General features: G+C 34.1%; 1 protein-coding gene across 1 annotated transcript in view; it reads left to right on the top strand.

Moving 5' to 3' along the window:
- Positions 1-21,316, top strand: part of SUPT20H (suppressor of Ty 20 homolog (S. cerevisiae)) — a 66,580-nt gene that overhangs the window by 39,637 nt on the left and 5,627 nt on the right. The window contains exons 9-22 of the mRNA XM_012644048.1: positions 606-762; positions 859-915; positions 3,013-3,084; positions 4,212-4,369; positions 5,479-5,505; positions 6,079-6,111; positions 7,207-7,324; positions 7,823-7,925; positions 8,073-8,231; positions 10,194-10,263; positions 10,747-10,901; positions 13,468-13,523; positions 15,728-15,847; positions 20,519-20,624. Of these exons, the coding sequence (XP_012499502.1) occupies positions 606-762; positions 859-915; positions 3,013-3,084; positions 4,212-4,369; positions 5,479-5,505; positions 6,079-6,111; positions 7,207-7,324; positions 7,823-7,925; positions 8,073-8,231; positions 10,194-10,263; positions 10,747-10,901; positions 13,468-13,523; positions 15,728-15,847; positions 20,519-20,624 (1,391 nt within the window). The remainder of the gene's footprint in view (positions 1-605; positions 763-858; positions 916-3,012; positions 3,085-4,211; positions 4,370-5,478; positions 5,506-6,078; positions 6,112-7,206; positions 7,325-7,822; positions 7,926-8,072; positions 8,232-10,193; positions 10,264-10,746; positions 10,902-13,467; positions 13,524-15,727; positions 15,848-20,518; positions 20,625-21,316) is intronic.

Below are 21,316 nucleotides of genomic sequence, written 5' to 3'. Positions count from 1 at the left end.
ATGCTCTACATTCATCTGGTGATCTCTCCAGATTTAGGGGCAGTGGTTTGCCCTATGACTCCATATCTTTGATGGATCTAAGAATTGTTAAATTTTCAGTTTATTCAGCATTTTCACTTCTTAGAATGGAGTGGCAATTTCAGAGTCTTACATGCCTATATTGGATGGATACCAGAAGTTGTCTCCCCTAACCCCCAACCCCAGTCTTTCCATAGCTAGTTTCTTCTTACCATTCCTGTCTGGGCTCACATGTGATTTCATCAGAGTTCTTTCCTTCCCTCTCTTCCCTTCCCTAATGTTGCCCTCCCTATCCCTTACTGAAATACTGTATTCTCTTACCACCTATTGCTGTCTGAAATCTTAAGTTATCATATCTGTTTACTTATGAATGTTTCTTCCCCCTCTGGACTGTCAGCTCCATGGTGGTGGGAATTTTGTTCCACTTGTTCATTTTTATTTCACCAGCGTGTTTAAGACGTTGCTTGGCATGTGGTATTCTATAAACATTTGTGATTTAATTACATATTCAGTGTGTGCTAGTTTAAATCCACATATATGAGTGTCTTTTGTTAACTTTGTTTAGTTCAAATTTCTTAATATTTCAGGTGTTTTAAGAGATATTCCAGGTCCTCTCTGAATCGGCAGCAGGATCTGTCTCACTGTCCACCTCCTCCTCAGCTGAGATTACTTGATTTCTTACAAAAAAGGAAGGAAAGAAAAGCAGGTCAGCATTATGACCTCAAAATTTCTAAAGCAGGAAATGTAAGTATATGTTTTTTAAATGAAGCTTATTATTACACCAAAAAGCTTGCCTCATTTTGAATATTTGGTGTATTTATACTGTTTTTAATTTTTCAGTGTGTAGATATGTGGAAACGGAGTCCCTGTAATTTGGCCATACCTTCTGAAGTGGATGTGAGTCAGTTCATGAATTTTCAGATAAAGTTCCTAAGTTTTACTATTAGGTAGTTTATACCTTGAGAAAACAAAGAAACTTAAGTCTTTTAAAAACAAAATGACTTTTTTCAAAAAATCAATTGGTCATTTTTGGAAGCCGTATATTCTTCTTTCACATTAAGTTATGTAAGAACATGACCTTTTAATATCTTACTGTGTTTAGAGCAGGAATAGTAAACAAAAAAATAATATGGTATATATTACATAATACACATGAAATTCCCCTTTTTTCTTTGTGTAATATTTCCTCATAGTTTCCTAATAATGCTTCTTGCCTCAAACTGGTTAATTCAAAGATTAATAATACTGGAACAGTGACCAAGAATAGGAACCTTGGGTGGTATTCTTTACTGATCCGTAATGTACATGAACTATAAATGTTTGAAGACAGGAGAGGGATATTCTGATGAGAGGTTGTATAATTTATTTTCCTATTTGTTTCTCCTGTGTTCTTATTTATTATTCATGCAAGTCTTTATAATTGTTTAGTTATTTTCACAGATTTTGTTGTTTCTTGTACCTTTTCCAGGCTAGCACATGTACTATTCTTACTAGCTATAACTTAAAAAAAAAAATTATGCAGAGCACAAAGCCAAAAACATCAGTAGACTGTATATACTACTCGAGGTCTTTTGGTAGCTTATGTGCTGCTCCTCAAGGAATACAACCTGAGCCTAGAAGTTTAGTATAAATACTGAAAGGTAGAAGAATTTAGCTTTGGAGAGCAGGCTGGATATCTAAAACAGTACATGCGAAACTTTAACGTACATACAAATCACCTGGAGAGCTTGTTAAATTGTAGATTCCCATTCTGCAAGTCTGGTCTGAGGCCTGAGATGCTGCAGTTCTCACATCTCCAAGTTACGTGGTGCTGGAGTCCACAGACCACACTTTGAGTGGCAAGGCGCTAAAACAAATTTCTCAGTCTACCTTAATAAGAAGAACCACCTAGCATATCAGTTAAACATAGATTTTAAGCCTCATTTAAGACCTGCCTACTTAGTCATGGTCTCCAGTGGGTGGGACATTAAAATTTGTATTTTTTATAGGTACCCAGATGAATCTAAAATACTCTTAAGATCATGGTTACCAATAAAGATGAGAACATTTGATTCGTATAGATGCTTAGGACATATGGAGTATATGGCTGAAGTCTGACTAGAAAGTGGAAAACATTCAAAAAATTTTATCAACTTTAATATTGTATTTTCCCTTGTCTCCTTTAGTTTTGTCCCCACTGTTACATGACAATTCCTGTTCCATTAAAAACTTTGCCAAAAGGAAAAGATCTTGATTCTTGTATCTCTGACATTCTAATTTTCCTAACAGAAGAGCTCTGAAGGACAAATGTAATGTCAGCTTATGGTGGAAAAAAATAAAAACAGGCACCATCCAGAAAAGCCAGCTGTGTTTATTACATTTATTTGTTTAATTTTGTTTATATTAAAATTGGTGGGTTTTTTTTTTTTTTTTGAACACTTAGGAATTTATTTTAGGGAAATTAAGATGCACACAAATGTATTTGTATAAGGATGGTTTTAGTATAGTGTTGCTTATAGCTAAAAATACAAATAACCTAAATTTCAAATAATAAGTGGGGTTTTTTTTTTTTGGATGATTCTTTTTATTTGTGTGAATTTATGGGGTACATGTGAAATTTTGTTACATGTGCATAGTGCATAGTAGTGATCAAATCGGTATTCAGGGTGTCCATCACTTGAATGCATTACATTTTTTAAAGTATAGCCATCCTACTCTGTTATCAGACTTTGAATTTATTCCTTTTATCTTACTCTGTGTTTGTACCCTTCAACCTGCTTCTCTTCATCCTCCCCCCTCCTACTCAGCCTTCTCAGTCTCTGCTGTCTATTTTAAAGTTGTTTTAACTGAACATATCAGAAGAGTTTTAAACTTAACCATAAGTAGTTGGTGATATTAGTGATTCAAGAATTCCTGTGCTAATAAGTATATTGTATTTTTGAGTTACTTGTGTTGTTCTGTTTGGTTAGAATACTGATTCCATTTTATCTGGTGTCTCTTTATTTGATTGTTTAGGTGGAAAAATATGCTAAAGTAGAAAAGTCTATCAAATCTGATGACTCACAACCAACAGTCTGGCCAGCCCATGTAAGATCATTGCCTATGTTTCTAATGATGCTGTTTCTAATCTGGGATTTGAATTCATTATTAAACATAAAGTGCAATTGCCATAGTTTAGGATCTTTTTTAAAAAGGATTTTCTGAGGGTTCAGTGAATTACAAGAAGAAATAACTTTTTTTTTTTCTTAATAAAAGTATGGTTTCTGTTTTAAAGAGCAATTTTAATGCAGAACAGCATTTCTTTTGGTTTGCATATTGATAGTTCTGATTTGTTTTCTGTTTCAAATTAGTAAATTCTTCTAAGGATGTCTCTTAACAGAGATGTTTTGTGTAAGTTTCCCTAATTATAATAGTAACTTCTTAAAGGGAGAAATAGTCATAATATGTTAAATTAGGTGAACCCCCAAAGTGAAATGATGAGAGATGTTTTTTATGTATGGTAGCAAAAGCAGACAAATAGAAACAGATCTGCTTTTGAAAATTTTTTCCTCTTAATATTATTTAATATTTGCAATTCACATTTCCAGTATGAAATTCTGTATTTGTTTCAAGCTCGATTAGCTAAAAAAAAAAAAAAACCACCGTTGGAACTCTTCAAAAGTACCATGTAAAAAAGAATCTTGTATAGCCCTGCTGAGCGTGAAGGGGTGGGATAGCATGAGGGACAGGGACAGCAGCTGGGGGATGGACTACTGGCTCTTTGTATGACCCCAGTGAAATCATTTAACCTCTCTCTGCTCGGTTCTCTCACCTCTAATATGGAAATAATAACAGTACAGAGCATCACGATGTGGTGAAGATTATGAGGCAGTACTTGTAGAGTGCTGAGAACAATGTTTAATAAATGTTTACTGTTAGGATTTTCAACACATATATTAATATGCATAATGTATTTAATGAGATATTAATATTCTATGTTTATACTTGATGGTATATGTTAATGCTTTATTAGATGCACGTTTAGTGTGTATACATTTAAAAAAAACTATTATCCCGTGCTTTATTCTTTCAGGCAGTCTTAAACATCTTTATAGCCTGAGGGCCGTGTCTTCATACTATCAGATACAAGTTTGTCATTTAGTCCCAATTTTTACTAATGCTGATTGCTTGCTTACGTGAGAAGGCATTTATTTGGGGTGCTCTGTCTTTTTCAGGATGTAAAAGATGATTATGTATTTGAATGTGAAGCTGGCAGTCAATATCAGAAAACAAAGCTGACCATCTTACAGTCACTTGGTGATCCACTTTACTATGGTAAAATACAGCCATGTAAAGCAGATGAAGAAAGTGACAGCCAAGTGTCTCCATCACAGTGAGTTCTGTTAAATACTTCTGACAAAATCAGACATCCAGAATTTATCTAGCAACTACTGATGAACCATTAGTGAATAAAAATTTCCCTTTGGGCATTCATTTGCTAAACATACCAATTAGATTTGGTAGTGTACCTATGTAAGCTTAAATCATATACCATGTTGTCCAAGAGTTATTTAAAATATAATTTCTTTTTTAAAAAAAACGCTGTGGTATAATTATTTTTATTCTTACTTTGAAGGATATTCCTGTGATATCCTTGTTGGTATATTTATGGCACTTAAGACTTTAAACTCTGTGTAAGCAGGAAGTATTCGGGCAACTATATTTAAATGGGAAGCATGTTTGCTATAAATGTTAAGAGATCATTGGTATTTCACAACTGTGGATAAAGAGACAGACTCAGTGCTTAATATAGTTATTGGCCCTAGAAATACATATAGTTCATCTTCCAAAAATATGAATTATGTGTATTTAGTATAGGATATCAGTATTTTGTTTTTATTATTAGTTTTGTTTTCTAATCAATTTGATGCTGTTTTCAAAAGAAGGGGAAAAAAAGGAGCTCAGCAGAAAAGGGCAAGAATCGGGTTTACATGAAATTGTTTGTAAAGCCTTTACTTACACAAAATACTAATTGAAACTGTAGTAGAAACTCAAATTTAAAGAGTAACCTCACCCATACCTAGCTAAAAGTCAAGAGGAAATAGTAGCAGTCAGGGAATCCTTAGCTAATTTTTGTACAGTACCAGTTTTTATTTTTGTATACAAAGATCAGGTATTTTGATTACTTATATTTTAAAAAAATCTTTCACTTTTAAAGACATACATTGGTCATTTTAAATTTATTAACTTTTCTAGAATACAGGGGTAATATGGGTTCTCTCATGAAAAAAGAAAATCAGTCCAAAAAGCAAACTGATTAACTTGATTGACAGGAAGCGAATTGAAATGTTTGCCTTTATATCAGAGTCACTGCAAAAATGCTGCATTTATTATCCTCCAGTCATTCTTCCCTATTTATAAAATACTTTAGTTAAAAACTCTAAAGTTAAAGTTTGAGTTGCATTAACCAAGTTTTTTTTTTTTTTACATTTTATATTTCAGCTTCTCCACAGATGATCATTCAAATTGGTAATTAAAAAATAGACAAACTCACTATTTTAATCTGTTAGGAAATCATATAAATGTCAAACTCTTTAAAAAGACTTGGTAGAGATATTTTATTTGAATTGGTGATAAACTATCTTCCTTGTCTGAAATATATTCTAAGGTCCTGTTATGTGGGCATATGTAATAACTTCTAAAATCAAAGATTAAAGTGAGAGGAAGGCCAAGGCCTTGTACATGGTAGTTCAGTGATTTTGCTGTAGGGTCAACACTTGTAAAGGGTATATAGCACTTTGTAGCTTTCAGCCCAGATTTATATTCTGATAAATAAATTTTGCCCAAAATAAATCTCCCTTAAGTTAAATCTGCTAAATTATTCACATGCTTATTTCATAATGCATGCAAAACTTGGTCATTGTTTCATAAGTTCAAATGTATTTTTAACTTTTTTCACATAATATCTTGGTAGATTTAATATCAACTTATAAAATTTCTGTGACTGAAATATGGAGGACTTCAAAAGTAATTCCAGAGCTTCTTAAGACAACTCTTAACCTAATATTTCTCTCCTTTTTTTTTTTTTTTTAAACATTTTAGGTTTATTATTGGATCAAAGACTGATGCTGAGAGGTAAAAATATTTGCATCTTTATTTTTGGTCAGAAAGGATATGAAAAACTTTTCACCCCTATAAGATAGAGACTACTCCATTAGGAGTCAGAAACTTTGACTTTAGTTTTGCCATTAACTGGTCAAACATACAACATTTAGTATTTATGGGCCTCAGCTGTACAATTAGAATCTTTAGGGTTCTTTCCAACTTTAAAAACCTGTGATTCTGGGAAAATGTTTGAAAGAGTGTGATAACCAAACTATTAAGAATGGTTGTTTTAGGCCAGCCGTGGTGGCTAACGCTATAATCCTAGCACTCTGGGAGGCCAAGGCGGGAGGATCACTCGAGGTCAGGAGTTCAAGACCAGCCTGAGCAAGAGCGAGACCCCGTCTCTACTAAAAATAGAAAGAAATTAGCTGGACAACTAAAAATATATAGAAAAAATTACCCGGCATGGTGGCGCATGCCTGTAGTCCCAGCTACTCGGGAAGCTGAGGCAGGAGGGTCACTCGAGCCCAGGAGTTGGACGTTGCTGTGAGCTAGGCTGACGCCATGGCACTCTAGCCCTGGCGACAGAGCGAGACTCTGTCTAAAAAAAAGAAAAAGAATGATTGTTTTCATAGAATGAGATTTGGGGGACTGATTGTATTTTTCCTATGTTCTTAATAACCTAGGATATTTTTTCATGAAATTAAGAAACCAAAATAATAATAATGCTTAAAATACAGTTTTGTTTTAAATATAAAAACTTAGACATATCTGCTATAACGAAGATAATTTCTAGGTAATACATTACTCAGAATCTAAGAGAAAGGCAGTATTTTTTTCTTTGGCTGCTTATTGATTAAATAATCCCTGAAATTTCTGTATTAGAAATAAGATATCGAAAGTATATCTTTAGGCTGTTATCTAGCAAAATGTTTTAAACATTAGCTTGCTACTGAAAAAGTTAGAAAAATATGTGTTAAACATAAAGATAAATTGCCTAATTTAAATTTTTGTGTTAATTTTGATGGAACATTTTTTTCTCAGTAAGTCATTATTTCTTATATAATAAATTTGTGTTTAAAACAGGGTTAGCTAATCTTTACCTATTTTCCCTTAATATTTCAGGGTAGTTAATCAGTACCAGGAATTGGTCCAGAATGAAGCCAAATGTCCAGTCAAGATGTCACATAGCTCCAGTGGCTCAGCCAGTCTGAGTCAACTTTCTCCAGGGAAAGAAACAGAAGTGTGTTTATTACTGTTACTTTTTTGTGTCTAATTGTTTCTCAAGGAATCTGAGAAATGTTAAGCATCATTTTTTGAGAGGTGGGGGTATTGTTTATTTTTATTTTTACTTTTAACTTTTTTTATTCAACTTTTTATAATAGAAATTTTTTAATGTCCACTAAGGTAGAGAGAAGAGTGTAATGACCCATGTTCTAGTCATCTGGCTTCAATAATTGTTATTTTCCTGGAAAAGATAGACATAGAAGGGTGGGAACTTTGCATTCATCTTACTCTGCCCTTCTCTCTCAGATTCTTTCTCCCCACCGTATTACTCAGAAATGTTCTCAGCCTTTGTATTTACTGTAATATATTTTGTAGGGCTCATGTGAAATTATGTTCCTCTGTAATAATATTCAATCTATAACCACTAAGAGTATTTTGCAGTTGTAAATTGTGTGTTTTCATCTGGGAATTATAGTGGTATTTAACAAGTATGCTTAATGTCATTGTCTTTAAGCAGCCTGAGACCGTGTCCGTTCAGTCTTCCGTGTTGGGGAAGGGAGTAAAACATCGACCCCCACCCATCAAACTTCCCTCAAGCTCAGGAAATAGTTCCTCAGGTATTACATTTCTTAGTTTTTTATAATCTAGAGTAAGAGATATTATACAAAAGTAATCTCTTTTTAAGACTTTGCTCCTATTTCCATTTGTGCAATTCATAAAATTTTGAATAATAACCTAGAAAATAACTTATATTCTTCTTCTAGGTAACTATTTTACACCACAACAGGCAAGCAGCTTTCTTAAATCTCCGACTCCTCCTCCTTCTTCCAAGCCACCGAGTCTTTCTCGGAAGTCATCTGTGGATCTCAGTCAAGTTAGCATGCTTTCTCCAGCTGCCCTGTCACCTGCCAGCTCATCACAAAGTGAGTCATAACTTATATTCTTCATTAAGTCTTCATAAGCTTTTGCATTAATGTTTCTTAAGACAGCTTTTTTCGACCTGTGAATTAGTGAAATCTGAATGTACTGTGTACCCAAAATGTATAAGTTGCGAGAAGCTTCAGGCAGAGCTCTTGTTGATTGTATGTATTATGTCTTTATTGTAATTGTACTTGTTTTTCTGTATCTATGTATGCACTCTGTGTATACCTTTCTTATAGACTTACAACCTACACATCTCCTTAAAACAATAATCTGGTAGTTACATGTGGCAGTAAGATTTCAAAATATTTTTTATCCCAGTGTACCCTAGGATCATTTTACATTCTATGTAAACTATGTGGCTGATATGAAAAAAATGTCATAAGAGTTGTTGCTGCAGGTCCTATCTTTGTATATGTAAAAAGCCAACTAGTTCCAAGGTGCTGATACAATAAACTGAAAACCAGTATTTCAAAAACACTCCTACACTCTTTTATAAATTGTTGTCAGTTACTAAATGTGATGATGATCATAAAGCATTATTCTGAAGATATTAAAGTGTAATTTTTACTACTGAATACTTTTTTTTAAAAAAAACATCAAGAAGAGTTATACAAGAATGCTAGCATTAGTTGGGAAGAATTTCTTCAAATTAGTAAATATCTGAATATTTTAGGTACCAATGTGGGGGAAAAAAGCATTCCAGTTTTTTAGATTTTTTGTAGGTAACTAATGTGTGCTGAAAGTTTTAGTACACTGCACAGTGATAGGGTGGTCTTCGCATTAGATAAAAACATCTTCATCTTGATAGCTCAAAAGGTGTAATTTTTCTGCCTTCTTGTTTTGCACAAAGAAAAATATATAAATTTTCTGAAAGTCTTATTCACACTTCTTATGTTGTGGGTATGGATTATGGTAATCTACTGCACACAGTTGTTACTTTAAGTAAGGGTTGAGTGACAGCTTCTGGACATTCACATTTCTTTCCTTTCTTTCTGCAGGACATGAAAGCTAAAAAAGAAAACACCTCAAGAGCTTTTGGTTTTACTTTTTTGGTTTTTGTTTTTTGTTTTTGTTTTTTTTAAAAAATTGATAAACTGTGCATACTTCATTCACAACAGATTTTCTATACATTCTACATTTAAACAGAAGTACACAGTTACTGTTAAAGATGCAGTATTATCTATCAAATATTTGCTTTATTACTGTTTTTTGTAAATTGTTTGTCAGGATAAACTTTGATGTGTTAGGAATTAAACATGTATATTTAGGTGCCAAATACGATTGTTAACCACATGTAATTTATTAAATATGTTCATAGTTCATCTCAGACTGTTACACTAAATAAGCAATATTTTTAAATGAAGTCTTGAATTAGTAAAATCGTGAATAACAAATTACTTTGAATTACTTTTGAACTTTTTAGGCTAAAGGCAGCATGTAGGAAACAAACTTTTAAATGGGTATTGTGGTAGAATACAAATGTATAATTTTACTGTTATGGTAATAACATCTCTAATGGGATTTTTAGGTGATATACTGCATCCTTAATTGTAATTGAGTGTAGCAACACTCATGTATTGTGTAGATATTAACACTTGCAGTTAACTGCTTATAAAAAAAACTGGAACAAATTGTCAGTGCTAAGTAAGATTCCATTAACCTTATTTTAAAAAGGACTGGCCATTTATAACAAACTAGCAATTTTTATTTTTCTCAATGAGCAGGATCTGGAACTCCTAAGCCATCTACTCCTACACCAACCCCTTCATCGACCCCACACCCTCCTGATGCTCAGAGCTCAACTCCTAGTACCCCTTCAGCCACCCCTACTCCCCAAGATTCAGGCTTCACCCCTCAGCCCACTTTGTTAACTCAGTTTGCTCAGCAGCAAAGGTCTCTGAGCCAGGCAATGCCTGTAACGACCATTCCTCTTTCCACCATGGTAACATCTATAACTACAGGAACTACGGCCACCCAGGTCATGGCAAACTCTACTGGACTTAACTTCATCAATGTAGTGGGCTCTGTTTGGTAAGTTTGCATTGATGTCCTGTTTTTTTTTTTTTTTTTAAAGATTTTGTCACCAATCTAAATGAATTCTTAAATTGCATATTGCACAAATCGCAAAAGAATACTTTAGATATGGACAGAAGCTGCCTGACATGTGTGTTTTCATTTTATGTAACACATCTATTAAGTGCACTGAGATGATACTTCACACTGACGGCAGCTTGGATTTTTCTGTTTACCCTCTGTGTTATCATCTTTTAGTTCTTCGGTTAACACTTTACTTTCCCAAATTACATTTTAACCTTGATAAACACTCAGTACTTCATTTTAGCTAACCTTGCTGTCACTTTTTGGCATTAAAATGAGACTGAGCCTAGAAATTGATATTTAAGGCAGAAATAACTGATTGTATTTGTTCCGTAGTTTGTTTTTAATCCAAGGAATTGTGTTACTGATTTTTCCTTGTACAGTGGAAGTTTAATGCTTTGTTTTATTCTCCTGCAGTGGAGCCCAGGCTTTGATGAGTGGTTCAAACCCAATGCTGGGCTGTAACACTGGTGCCATAACTCCTGCAGGAATAAACTTGAGTGGACTTCTACCCTCGGGAGGTCTGCTACCAAATGCATTGCCCAGTGCGATGCAGGCAGCTTCTCAAGCAGGTCAGAATGTTGGAAATAATAACCTCTAAAAAAGTAAAGTACATTCTAAAGTAAAAATGTTATTTTAAGGTATTACTAAAGGCATGTAATATCATTATTTCATGGAGTATTATATCCCAGGTATTTAATTTCAAAAGCCTTTAAAATTCTGATATTTGAATCAAAAACCATCTAGCAGTCAGCTTCTGTGAAGAAACTTGGTAAGCCTGTGAATCTGTGCAAATTATCTTTTACTTTCCAAACATTGTAATAAAATTAATTTTCGTAGCCTTATTGTTGTCAGTACAGTCATGTTCCAGGAAAAATAAATGTATTTTAAAAATGTACATCATACAGGAGAGGCAACACAGCATGGCAGTTAAAAGCCTAGATTCTAGACCCGGATTACGTCAGTTTGAATCCCAGTTGTGCAACTCACTCTTTGTGTAATCTTAGGAAAGATCCTTTTGTGCTTCATTTTCTTGTAAATAAAATGGGGATAGTGATAATAACTCAAAGTTATGAGGATTAAATGCATACATGCAGATGATGTACTACTGTGCCTGAGACATGATAAGCATTATTATTACAAAATAGTTAATAATCACTTTTGCTTTTTTTTTTTTTGATGCTCTTTAAAAGAATACATTGTAGTATCTTGGAACAATTCAATTTCTTACTACTGAGGAAAAATTTAACAGGAAAAACAACATAATAAGAAAAAATTATCAAAAACTTTCTATGGGCTGCAGGCAGTGGTTCATGCCTATAATCTCAGGACTTTGGGAGGCTGAAGTAGAATCGCTAGAGGCCAGGAATTCAAGACCAGCCTAGGCAACATAGTGAGGCCCTGTCTCTACAAAATATAAAAACATAAAAATTAGCTGGGCATAGTGTTGCACACTTGTAGTCCTGGCTTCTCGGGAGGCTGAGGTAGGAGAATCCCTTGAGCCCAGGAGTTGAAGACTGCAATGAGCTGTGATCTTATCGCACCATTGCACTTCAGCCTAGGTGACAGTGAAGCCCTTCTTCAAACAAACAAATAAAAACAAACAAAAAAACTTTCTATGTTGGGGGGGAGGGGGAGCAAGGGCAACATACATAACCTAAACATCTGTACCCCATAATATGCTGAAACAAAAAAAACAAAAACAAAAACTTTCTATGAATTATAAGAGAACCCAAAGAATATAATGAAACATATTAACATGTTATGATTTCCTACTTCTAGCTACTGTTCTTATTTTAACAAGCATAAATGTTAAATGACTCTGTTGGCAAAAGCCCTGGAAATAGAATCAAATCTTGAATTTAGAGTATTTACGTTTATATGTAACTCTACCACTTGTAGCAGTTACACATGGCTTCAGTTGTAAACTGTGGGGCCTTAGAGAAGTCACTTAATTTTTCTCCCTTTAATGTAAAAATATCTTCAGTTGGAGCTTAAGAGAAATAAATGAAGTATAATAAAAGTGCCTTTGGTAAGCTAGAAAGCATCATACAGATGTCATCTATTAATACTTTAAAAGGGAGTTGAGCCACTTTTTATAAGAATTTTTCCTAAGAGGAATATCAATTTCATCATATTTCAATCTGATTATATTTTTCAGTTTTTTAAACAAGGCTTCAGTAGTATCACCTGTGAATTTCTTGCCTCACATCTTTTTCTTTTAATAAAATTATCTGATAGAGAGGACTAGATATATATTTTGTTAAGGAGCAAAATATACTTTAAGACCAGGGTCACCTGGCTGGCGTGGGAAACCTACAGCCTCAAGGCCACATGTGACCCTCCAGATCCCTAAGTGTGACACCTCAACCAAATCCAAGCTTCTCAAAACAAATCCCTTTATTAAAAGGATGTGTTTTATAAAATTTGGATTCAATCAAAAAGCTGCACTGAAGGATCCACAAGGCCACATGTGGCCCCAAGGCCTCAGGTTCCCCACCCCATGTGGCCCTCAAAGCCTACATTCTGGGGCTTTACTGAAAAAGTTTTTCACCCCCAGCTTTACAATATGTTCTGTGTTGCATCACAGATTTTTAGGAATAAGGTCAGAATTAACAGAGCACTGTTTCCTGACTTTGGGTTTTGATCGTTACACATAAAATTCAATATTGTTTAGCATTCTGAATATTGGCATTTGTAGTTAAAAAAAAAAAAAAAGCATAGAACACACCACTTCTTAGAGGTATTATTATAGTATACTATGTGGTGCTGAGAAATGTAAATAGATGACAGTACCTGAAATGTATTTGCACAACAGTGAGTTTTATTATATTCATGGTGTCCTAATAATTCTAGCTTATTCTTTGTTCAGCCAGCAGTCAGAATAGTGAAAAGAAGTCTCAGTTTCTGAGATATAGAATATAATGTACTTGTGGTACTCCACATCTTTGAGTAAAATCTCAGTATTGATAAATATTGACGAAAATGGTTTATTGTTTTTAAGATATTTTAAAAGTATGGAAAATAAGCATATCTGTGCAGAGAGTACATAAAATGTACTTAAATATACTAAGTATAAGTTATTTTCATATGTAATAAAGTTTCAATTCTGTTATAACCATGAGTTTTATTTGACAGGTGTTCCATTTGGTTTAAAAAATACTTCAAGTCTCAGACCCTTGAATCTACTCCAGGTAAACCTGAAACACTGCTTTTGATTAAAGTTTTTATACTTTGATTTTTTTCCTAAAAAATGTGTATCTCTATATGTCAGCATTTGAAATTTTGAGTTATGTTCAGAATCTTCTAAGGGTATGGTTCCTGTTGGTACCTTTATGTGGTCAGGTGGATACTGAGGAAGAATCAACATTCTATATACCACACTTTCATTGGCTCTAGCAGCCCTGCCTAATCAACTAGCTGTTCCACTGGGGAGGATTGACACCTTCCAAGGAGGATACTTGCTTACAACAGTAATAGTGGATATACTTATAAAATAATTGCTCTCCCAACAGATAATTTTATATAAACACTGTTACTTGCAGTAGATTTTGTGCTTGAATGGAGATTTTAAAAATAAGTATGTAATCTTTTCCTGAGGAGAGTATGATTTCTTAACATAGGGGCAGGCACCTAATAATCATTCAGTAAATGCTTGTTGGATTATAGTTACGTATCTAACGATGAGGCTTTGCTTTTCTTATATATATTATCAGTGTCAACATACTCATAAAGGTAGAAGATAGAGGTTTTATGGCACATAAATTTGCCATATTTCTGGGTTTATGTGCTAAGTCCTTTAATTTAAAGAAAGAATAAGGTATGAAGCTAGTTGTTTGGAAAATGGATAGAATTATATAGAGAACTTAAAGATAGATATGAATGTAAAGATCTGAAGATATGAAATGGTAGAACTATGGATTATTGGGAACAAACAGGTCAACCAACCTGGTATTTAGGAGTAACAATTGAGAAATTCATTACAGCTAACACTTAAGACTTATGTCTTATACAAGATGCAAACAGTGTCAGTATCCATAGACTGTAATTGCAGAACAATATACTTGTAATATGGGCAAGACCACAGATCACATTGGTTTATTTAGCCTATTTTCTTGCATATTACTGTTGGAATTTCTCTCAAGGATCAGTCTGAGCACTGATAATAAGGATAAGGCCACCTTATGAATTTATTATATTTTTCTACATTTACTATACACTGATTGAGAAAGGGACAATTGATCTGTGCTATGTCCAAATTTACCTAACAGTGAGCTGTGCAGAATATAGGATATTTTGACCTAAAGAGACCTATACAGATCTAAACTGTATAGCTAGTATTTTCTTGAACATTCTCCTAAGAGCCTCAAAGTACATAACTTAAATCTCTATAACTTAAAATGAAAAAGCTATTAGTTTTCTGGTTCTTTTGGAAAGTATTGTTTTAATTATTAACCTGAAGTTTCTGGATGCTTCTTAAACATTTTTTTTCTTTAATTTGATTCAATTTAGATTCACAATGACAGAACAAATTATAATCTCCAAACTAAATATAGACATCTAATGTACTTTCTTTTTGGCTTCAGAACTCCTATGTTATATAGAAATTCATGCATTTCTAGATTTTTAGCAAAGTTAGAACAAATTTTGGAGGATAGGTTTTCTTAATACACATTTCTGATTCCCAAGCTTGTTTTTACTTTCTAATGCATTTAATGCTCTTTTGTATTGATATATAAGAAGAGTGAAATAAAAAATAGTATGTAAATCTGGATGGCTATTCAACTATTGAAGCAGAAAGATTTACGTTTGAGATTATTAACGTTTGGGAGCCCAAAGTAGTAGCACTTAAAAATTGTTTCTAGGCTGGGCATGGTGGCTCACGCCTGTAATCCTAGCACTCTGGGAGGCTGAGGCGGGAGGATCGTTTGAGCTCAGGAGTTCGAGACCAGCCTGAGCAAGAGCGAGACCCCGTCTCTACTAAAAATAGAAAGAAATTAGCTGGACAACTAAAAATATATAGAAAAAATTAGCCGGACATGGTGGCACATGCCTGTAGTCCCAACTACTCGGGAGGCTGAGGCAGGAGGATCACTTGAGCCCAGGAGTTTGAGGTTGCTGTGAGCTAGGCTGATGCCACGGCACTGTAGCCTGGGCAACAGAGCGAGACTCTGTCTCCAAAAGAAAAAAAAAATTGTTTCTAAATAGGTATTTTTTTAAGGGTAGGCAATATGTTTTGGGTTTTGTTTACCTATTTCCTCAGTGACTAGAGTAGTACCTGACACGTAGTAAATGCTCCAAAACTATTTGTGGAATAAAGAAATTTAAATATTTCGTTTAAAAATAATGTTGGTTAATTGGTTATAATATTGGTTAATTCTTATGAAATTCTTAATAGCTTCCAGGTGGTTCACTCATTTTTAACACCCTGCAGCAGCAGCAACAGCAGCTGTCTCAGTTCGCACCGCAGCAACCTCAGCAGCCCACAAGTTCTAGTCCTCAACAGCCTGGGGAGCAGGTACGGGTTTTCTAGCCTTCCACATGCTTTTACCATAGACTTTATAACATTTTTTTTTTTGTATTCCAAGCGTACTTCATGTGCTTTTATTTAATTTATTGGAACAAACATTTCTTGTAATTTTTTCTTTGTTAACAGTAGTAGCTCTCAGTTATTGGGTTCCTATTTGTAATAAAACAGCCATATGAACAGAGGATGTCACCTGCATCTTGCATAGTAGGAATTCAGTCAGATAAATGACTCTCGCTAATAGCCACACAGTGAGCAGCAGAGCCAGGGATTCAAACCCAGGTCTTTTTGCCCTGATGGCCCATGTATTTTCTACGCAGTCATCATCTTTCTGTTTATAGGATTTTATTGGTATTGGTGTAGAGATGTCCCTGTTATGACATCATAGAGCAGTGGGAACACGGACAAAAACAAATGCTTGTATACTGCCAAACAGAATGAAATTGAATAAGAGCTGCAGTAAATTAAAGTAGAAGAAGGAACGACAAGTGTATCTAAACCTTGGCTACACTTTGGAAGCATCTGGGAAACTAAAAAGTACTGATTTCTGAGTCCCACCCCAAGAGTTTCTCTAGCTCACAGTTAAATTATATGAAATGTTCACCATTAATCCCTTTGCCCAAGTTTTCCCTGTCAAGTCTTAGTTGGATAAAGCTCATCCTCTGGTAGATTGTTCTGGAAAGACACATTCACAACTTTTTTTTTTTTATTCTTAACACATTAAGGATTGTTTGGTTATAAAATCCTTGATTTGCTTTCTTTCAATTTAAAAAAAAATTTTTAACTGTAAAACACATATAATTTATCATTTTAACCATTTTTAAGTGTGCAGTTCAGTAGTGTTAAGTATATTCACATTGTTACGCAACAGATTTCTAGAACTTCTTCATCTTGCAAAACTGACTCTATATCCAGTATATAACAATTTCCCATTTCCCCTTCTCACCTGTTGGCAACCACCATTCTACTTTATGTTTCTGTGAGTTTGACTACTCATTCAACGTACTTCATATAAGCGAAATCATATATTTTTTTATCCTTTTGTGTCTGGCTTATTTGTCCTTTTGTTTCTTAGCATAAAGTGAAACAAGATTCATCCATGTTGTAGCATGTGTCAGAATCTCCTTCTTTTTTAATGCTGAGCCATATTCATATATACCATATTTTGTTTATCCATTCATGCATTAATGGATACTTAAGTAGCTTCCATCTTTTGGCTATTATGGATAATGCTGGTGTGAGCACAGGTATAGTTACCTCTTTGAGACTCTGTTTTCAATTCTTTTGGATGTGTACCAAGAAATTAGATTGCTGAGTCATGTGGTAATTCTGTTTTTAATTTTTTAAGAAGCACCATACTGTTTTCCATAGTGGCTCTACCATTTTACATCATTCCTATCAACAGCGCACAAAGGTTCTCTCTAATGTGTCCATATCCTTGCCACCATTTTATTTTCTGGTGGTGGTTGTTGTTGGGGGCATTTTTTTTTTTTTATAGCAGCCATCCTAATGGGTGTAAGGTAATAATATGCATTTCCTTAATGATTAGTGATGTGGAACATCTTTTCATATGCTTCTTGGACATTTGTATATCTTCTTTAGAGAAAAGTCTATTCAGGTCCTTTGCCCATTTTTAATCAGGTTATTTTGTTGTCATTGTTGAATTTTAGTTCCTCATACATTATGTATATATATATCTCAGATATATTATTTGCATATATTTTCTCTCATTCATGGGTTGCCTTTTCACTCTTTTGATTGTATCCTTTGCACAAAATTTTTAATTTTGATATAGTCCATTTCATCTGTTTTTACTTTTATTGCCTGTGCTTTTGGTATCATATTGAAGATCATTGCCAAATCCAGTGTCATGAAGCTTTTTCACTGTCTTCTTCTATAGTTTTTGGTCTCTTTCTTCAGATTTATTGAAAATGCTTCCTAGTATTGACTTGCTTTGTATGTTTTTGAGAAATCTGACACCAGTCTAATTATCTTGCTCTTATAAGTTTATTTATTTAACCATTTTGCTTAGAGGCTCTGAAAGTTTATCTTTGAAGTCTAATATTTTCACTTAGATATGTGTCAGAATCGATCTTTTCATGTCTCTCCTGTGAATCCTTTTAATGTGTAGATTCAGGTCTTGATTTCTGGAACATTTTCTTGGATTATAGTTGTCTAGTTTCTTAAAGTGGAAGCTTAGATTATTGGATTGAGGTTTTTTCCTAAAGTAAACATTTATTGTTTCACATTTCCTTCTCAGTACTGCTTATATTAGGTCAAGTTATTTAATGGTGGTGTTTAGGTCGTCTACATCCATACTGACTTTCTTTCTACATGTTCTGAAGTGTTGAAGTCTTTAACCAAAACTGGAAATTGCTATCTGTCCTTTTGGTTCTATCAATTTTGCTGAAGGTTACTTTTTGAGGCTATGTTTTTAGGTGCACACACATTTAGGATTGTCATGATCTTATTTAATTGACCCCTTATCGTTAATAAATGACCTTTATCTCTGGTATTATTAGTAGTTCTTGCTTCTTTTGATTAATGTTAGCTTAGTATACCTTTTTCCATCCTTTTGGTTTTAGTCTGAATCTTTTTTTTTTTTTTTTGAGACAGAGTCTCGCTTTGCTGCCCGGGCTAGAGTGAGTGCCATGGCGTCAGCCTAGCTCACAGCAACCTCAAACTCCTGGGCTCAAGCAATCCTTCTGCCTCAGCCTCCCGAGTAGCTGGGACTACAGGCATGTGCCACCATACCCGGCTAATTTTTTCTATATATGTATATTTTTAGTTGTCCAGATCATTTTTTTCTATTTTTTAGTAGAGACAGGGTCTCACTCTTGCTCAGGCTGGTCTCGAACTCCTGACCTTGAGCGATCCACCCACCTCGGCCTCCCAGAGTGCTAGGATTACAGGCGTGAGCCACTGCGCCCGGCCCTAGTCTGAATCTTTTTATTTCTTAGTGTTTGTATTTTTTATTCAAGGTGTTTAGTCATTATTACAGCTTATTTGTGATTATTTAATTCCATTGGTGGTGGTGTCTCATAATCTTGTTAAGGTTGTCGGTGTTTTTAGGGAGGAAATTTGTACCAGCTGGGGTTTTTTTGCATTTGGGGATTGTTTTATGATAGCTATTATGAAAGTGATGTGCTCAGCTGTTTTCTATTGTTCATTTCATAAACTGGGTTTCAAGTTTAAGAGTGTCCCCTTACTGTCAGCTCTGTGCTCTTTGGTACAGTTTCTTTCTGTACCCAGGGAGGGCCCCTCAAAATAAATATAACTTTTGAAATGTTCAGCTTGCATTTATACTGAAATGTTATTTCTGACATTATTTTAGGTGGTATCAAAGAATGTCTTTTGCAGAGCAAAGTTTTTCATTTTGATGACGTCCAAGTTAATAGTTTCTTTCTATATAGAATGTGCTTTAAGTGTCACGTCTAGGAATTCTTTACCTAGCCCTAGGTCCCAAAGATTTTCTCCTATGTTTTCTTCTGACAGTTTTATAGTTCCCTATTTTAAATCTTGATCCATTGTCAGTTAATTTTTGTATAAGTGAGTTACAGGTACAGTTTTGTTTTTTTTTTGCCTGTGAATATGCTATTGCTCCAACACAAGTTGTTGAAAAAGTTATTCTTCCTCAATTGAATTACTTTTGCACCTTTCAGAAGTCATTTGGCTCTATTTGTGTGGGGCTGTTTTTGAGTTCTGTTTTGTTGCATTGATGATCTGTGTGTCTTCCTCAGTCAATACCACACTGTCGTGATCACTGTAGATTATGTAGTAAGTCTGTGTCTTCTCCACTTCATTCTTTTTCAGAATTGTTGTAGCTAGTCTAGATCCTTTACTTTTCCATATAAATTTTAGAATCATCTTGTCTGTATCTACAAAACACCTTGCTGGAATTTTTCAAGGAGTTAAATTTATCAGTTTGCGGGAGAATTGTCATCTTTATTACGTGCGTCTTCCACTCCATGAAAACAGTATGTCTCTATCTAAAATCAATGTTTTATAGTTTTTGGCATACAAGTCCTATATATGTTTTGTTAGATTTATACCTGAGGTTTGTTTTTTGTTTTTTTTTTTGCGAGCCATTGTGAATGGTATTATTTTTAATTTGTTTTCACATGTTTGTTGCTAGTATATAGTATTGATTTTTGTGTGTTGATTCTGTATTCTGCAATCCTACAGAACTTACTAGTTCTAGGACCTTTTTTATAGATTCCTCCGGATTTCCTAGATAGATAGTTGTGCCATTTGTAAATAAGGACAGTTTTCTTTTTTCTTTTACAATCTCTATGCCTTTTATTTCCTTTTCTTGACTTACTCTGCTGGCTAGAAGTTCCAGTACTATGTTTAGCTTACAAAGGATGTTTTAGGCTTCAAAAAATTGTTTTAATAAGGTTTTATAAAAGCTTTAGGGATTATTAATATAGCAAACAATAAGTACAGATTCAATTCTGAAAACTAAAGTTTTCTTTTTTCAAAATACTGTATTTATTCTTGCTTATTTTAAATACCTTTGAAGTTTTTCCCTTACATTATTCTTTTTACAAGACCTAGTCTAATATTGTTTTTTCTTATACAGGAAAAAAAATTCCAATTCCTTTTCACCAACTCAAAATTGTTTTTCCTTTTTATATAAGTCATTATTATTTTTTTATTCAGGGTTCTGAACAAGGTTCAACCAGTCAAGAACAGACCTTATCTGCTCAGCAAGCTGCTGTTATTAACCTTACCGGAGTAGGGAGTTTTATGCAGTCACAGGCAGCTGGTAGGTATTTTCATAACTTCATCTGTTGAATTTACTGAAAGTATCTAATCTATTTGGGATCTCACCACTTAAAAGTTTTCTTTTCCTTACCTTGTAAGCAGTAATCAGGGAAAAGTAAAGTTGTATTTAATGTGTGAACTATTCAATTGATTAACTAATGACTGTCTTGAGATTTTTTTTTCATTAATTCGACAGTTGATTAATTAAAAGAGCTTTGACTTACATATATTTATAGCAGTTGTTTTTTTCTCATGTTAAAGTTTGCTGGCAAAACTTTACATAATTATCCAACTTCCTAGGAAGCTACCAAGGCTGTTTTCAATATGTGCTAGCAGTTGTCTTAGTTATCTTAATAACTTTAAAGTTTTCCTGGGATATTGAGACTATGTTTTTCTTGATCACATAATCTTTTGTCTCATTCTGGTCGCTTGTGGTTGTATAAATGACTTAAATCTTAATGGTTAGTAGTATAACTTCTGTAAACCACTTTTGTCATTTGAAAAAAATGAGATTAAACTAATTACCGTTCACCACTTCAGCAGATCTGTGAGCCAGAGTTACCTTTAGTGATTATCCTATTAATTAAAGACAATGGGCCGGGCGCGGTGGCTCACGCCTGTAATCCTAGCACTCTGGGAGGCCGAGGCGGGCGGATTGTTTGAGCTCAGGAGTTCGAGACCAGCCTGAGCAAG

Source organism: Propithecus coquereli, unplaced genomic scaffold (genome assembly GCF_000956105.1).
Source record: "Propithecus coquereli isolate 6110/MARCELLA unplaced genomic scaffold, Pcoq_1.0 Scaffold205, whole genome shotgun sequence".
Classification (NCBI taxonomy): domain Eukaryota; kingdom Metazoa; phylum Chordata; class Mammalia; order Primates; family Indriidae; genus Propithecus; species Propithecus coquereli.
This window is presented reverse-complemented; position numbering and strand designations above follow the sequence as displayed.